The sequence below is a fragment of the Carassius auratus genome, chromosome 17, assembly GCF_003368295.1.
Source record: "Carassius auratus strain Wakin chromosome 17, ASM336829v1, whole genome shotgun sequence".
NCBI classification, from domain to species: domain Eukaryota; kingdom Metazoa; phylum Chordata; class Actinopteri; order Cypriniformes; family Cyprinidae; genus Carassius; species Carassius auratus.
Genome location: NC_039259.1, coordinates 25,736,545 through 25,739,044, shown reverse-complemented (window position 1 = coordinate 25,739,044; position 2,500 = coordinate 25,736,545). Strand labels below are relative to the sequence as shown.

The 2,500-nt window shown below is 26.3% G+C and overlaps 1 protein-coding gene across 1 annotated transcript in view; it reads left to right on the top strand.

Moving 5' to 3' along the window:
• Positions 1 to 2,500, top strand: part of akt1 (v-akt murine thymoma viral oncogene homolog 1) — a 52,065-nt gene that overhangs the window by 27,227 nt on the left and 22,338 nt on the right. The window contains exon 3 of the mRNA XM_026286718.1: positions 1,916 to 2,044. Within this exon, the coding sequence (XP_026142503.1) occupies positions 1,916 to 2,044 (129 nt within the window). The remainder of the gene's footprint in view (positions 1 to 1,915; positions 2,045 to 2,500) is intronic.

Genomic DNA, 2,500 nt, shown 5'->3' with positions numbered 1-2,500 from the left:
ACACAGTCAACTTTGAGATAAAAAGTGATAATTTTGAGATAAAAGACGAAATTATGACATTAAGTCTTAAGAGATAAAACATCATAATAATGAGTCAAAACTATGAGAAGTCGAAATTAACATAAGAAGTCATTATGATAAAAAAAAATCATAATTATGAGATAATATTGAGAAAAGTGTCATAATTATGATATAAAGTAATATTTTAAGTTAAAATATATATATACGTTTATTCATGAAGCAAATAGTTGCAAAGCCACTTTATCTCAAGTTGATGTCAAAGATCATCAGGTATGATAATATTTAGATACAAAAGTCATAATTAAGGCACTAAGTCAATTTTGAGATAAGAACAATTATAATTTTGGGATACAAATGGCACACTAAGTCATAATCAATGAGATAAAAGATCATAATTATGAGATAGATAGTCTTTATTATGACACACTAATTAATAATTTTGAGAAAAGAGTCTTATTTTTGACACAAAGTCATAACTTTTGTTATAAAAAGTTATAATTTTGAGATAAAATGTCAAAATTATGACATCAAAGGGATATTTTTCAATAAAAGCAGAAACTATGATAAAAGGTAAGAATTATGAGATAGAAAGTCTTTATCATTACACTTATTCATAATTTTTAGAAAAAAGTCATAATTATGACACAAAGTCATAACTTTGAGATAAAAAGTGATAATTTTGAGATAAAAGACGAAATTATGACATATTAAGTCTTAAGAGATAAAACATCATAACATTGAGTCAAAATTATGAGAAGTCGAAATTAACATAAAAAGTAATTAAGATAAAAAAATCTTAATTATGAGATAGTCATAATTATGACACTACATCGTAATATTGAGAAAAGTGTCATAATTATGATATAAAGTAATATTTGAAGTTATAATATATATATAAGTTTAATGTATAGCGCTTTTCATGGAGCAAATCGTTGCAAAGCCACTTTATCTCAAGTTGATGTCAAAGATCATCAGGTATGATAATATTTAGATACAAAAGTCATAATTAAGGCCCTAAGTCAATTTTGAGATAAAAAATAATAATTTTGAGATAAAAAGTTACGATTATGACACACTAAGTCATTATCAATGAGATAAAAGATCATAATTATGAGATAGTCTTTATTACGACACACTAATTAATAATTTTGAGAAAAGAGTCTTATTTTTGACACAAAGTCATAACTTTTGTGATAAAAAGTTATAATTTTGAGATTAAATGTAAAAATTATGACATCAAAGGGATATTTTTCAATAAAACCAGAAATTATGACATACTAAGTCTTAATCTATGAGATAAAAGGTCAGAATTATGAGATAGAAAGTCTTTATTATTACACTAATTCATAATTTTGAGAAAAAAGTCATAATTATGACACAAAGTCATAACTTTGAGATATAAAGTGATAATTTTGAGATAAAATGTCAAGTATCATCAAATATTAATTATAATACAAGTCATAATTATGACCCAAATTCAAATTTGAGATACAAAAAGACATAATTATGAGATAAAAGTTATGAGAATGTCATGAGAAAATTTTTTCGTTATGATAAAGTTATAAGTATGATAAGCATAATTTGAGGTAAAATGCAAATTATGACAAAAATCTAAATTTTGAGATAAAAACTACAAATTGACTTACAAAGTTATAATTATGAGATAAATAGTTGAGTTTTTAAAGGAACACTAAACAAAGACAGGCAAATACTTTTTTTTTTAAAGTTTGCATACTTTTCATTTTTTGTTTGGTCATGTATGCATTCATAAAAAGTTGCTCTGTTTTGTAGATTTTAGGTCGCTACACATTTTTGGGTTAATCTGCACAAAGAAGATCTTTTTTTGCTTACAGTCTGTTAATATTGAATAAAACCTAGTCTCTCTGTCTCACAGGAGAGTACATAAAGACCTGGAGGCCGCGTTATTTCTTGCTGAAGAGTGACGGTACGTTTATCGGCTATAAGGAGCGACCGCAGGACGTGGATCAGCTGGAGACGCCGTTAAACAACTTCTCCGTGGCACGTGAGTCTCTCACACAGAACTGAACATAGAACGATGTGTATGCATGGGTCAATCCAGTTTACAACTCGAATTAAGAATAACTTTTTAGCTGGCAATAATTTTGTGCTTGAATTGTGAGAAAATTACAAGGAAAAAAGTCAGAATTCTGAGAACTGTGACAAACTTTTTTCCAAAAATTACAAAACTTACTTTTTGTTCTTGTATTTAAAAGTTTATATCTTGCAATTTAGACTTTCTCACAATTTGGAGTTTAGTATGCAGTCCCGAAAGATAAATTATATTAATTGCGAAATATAAAAAATATCAAAATTCTGAGATATAAACTTGCACTTGTGTGGAAAAAGTTTGCATTTTGAGTTATAAACTCAGAAAAAAAGTAAAGCATTTGAAATTAAAAGTCTCAAATATTAAAATGTTATTTTTTTATCACATAGCAGAAATACATTTTAAAAAGTA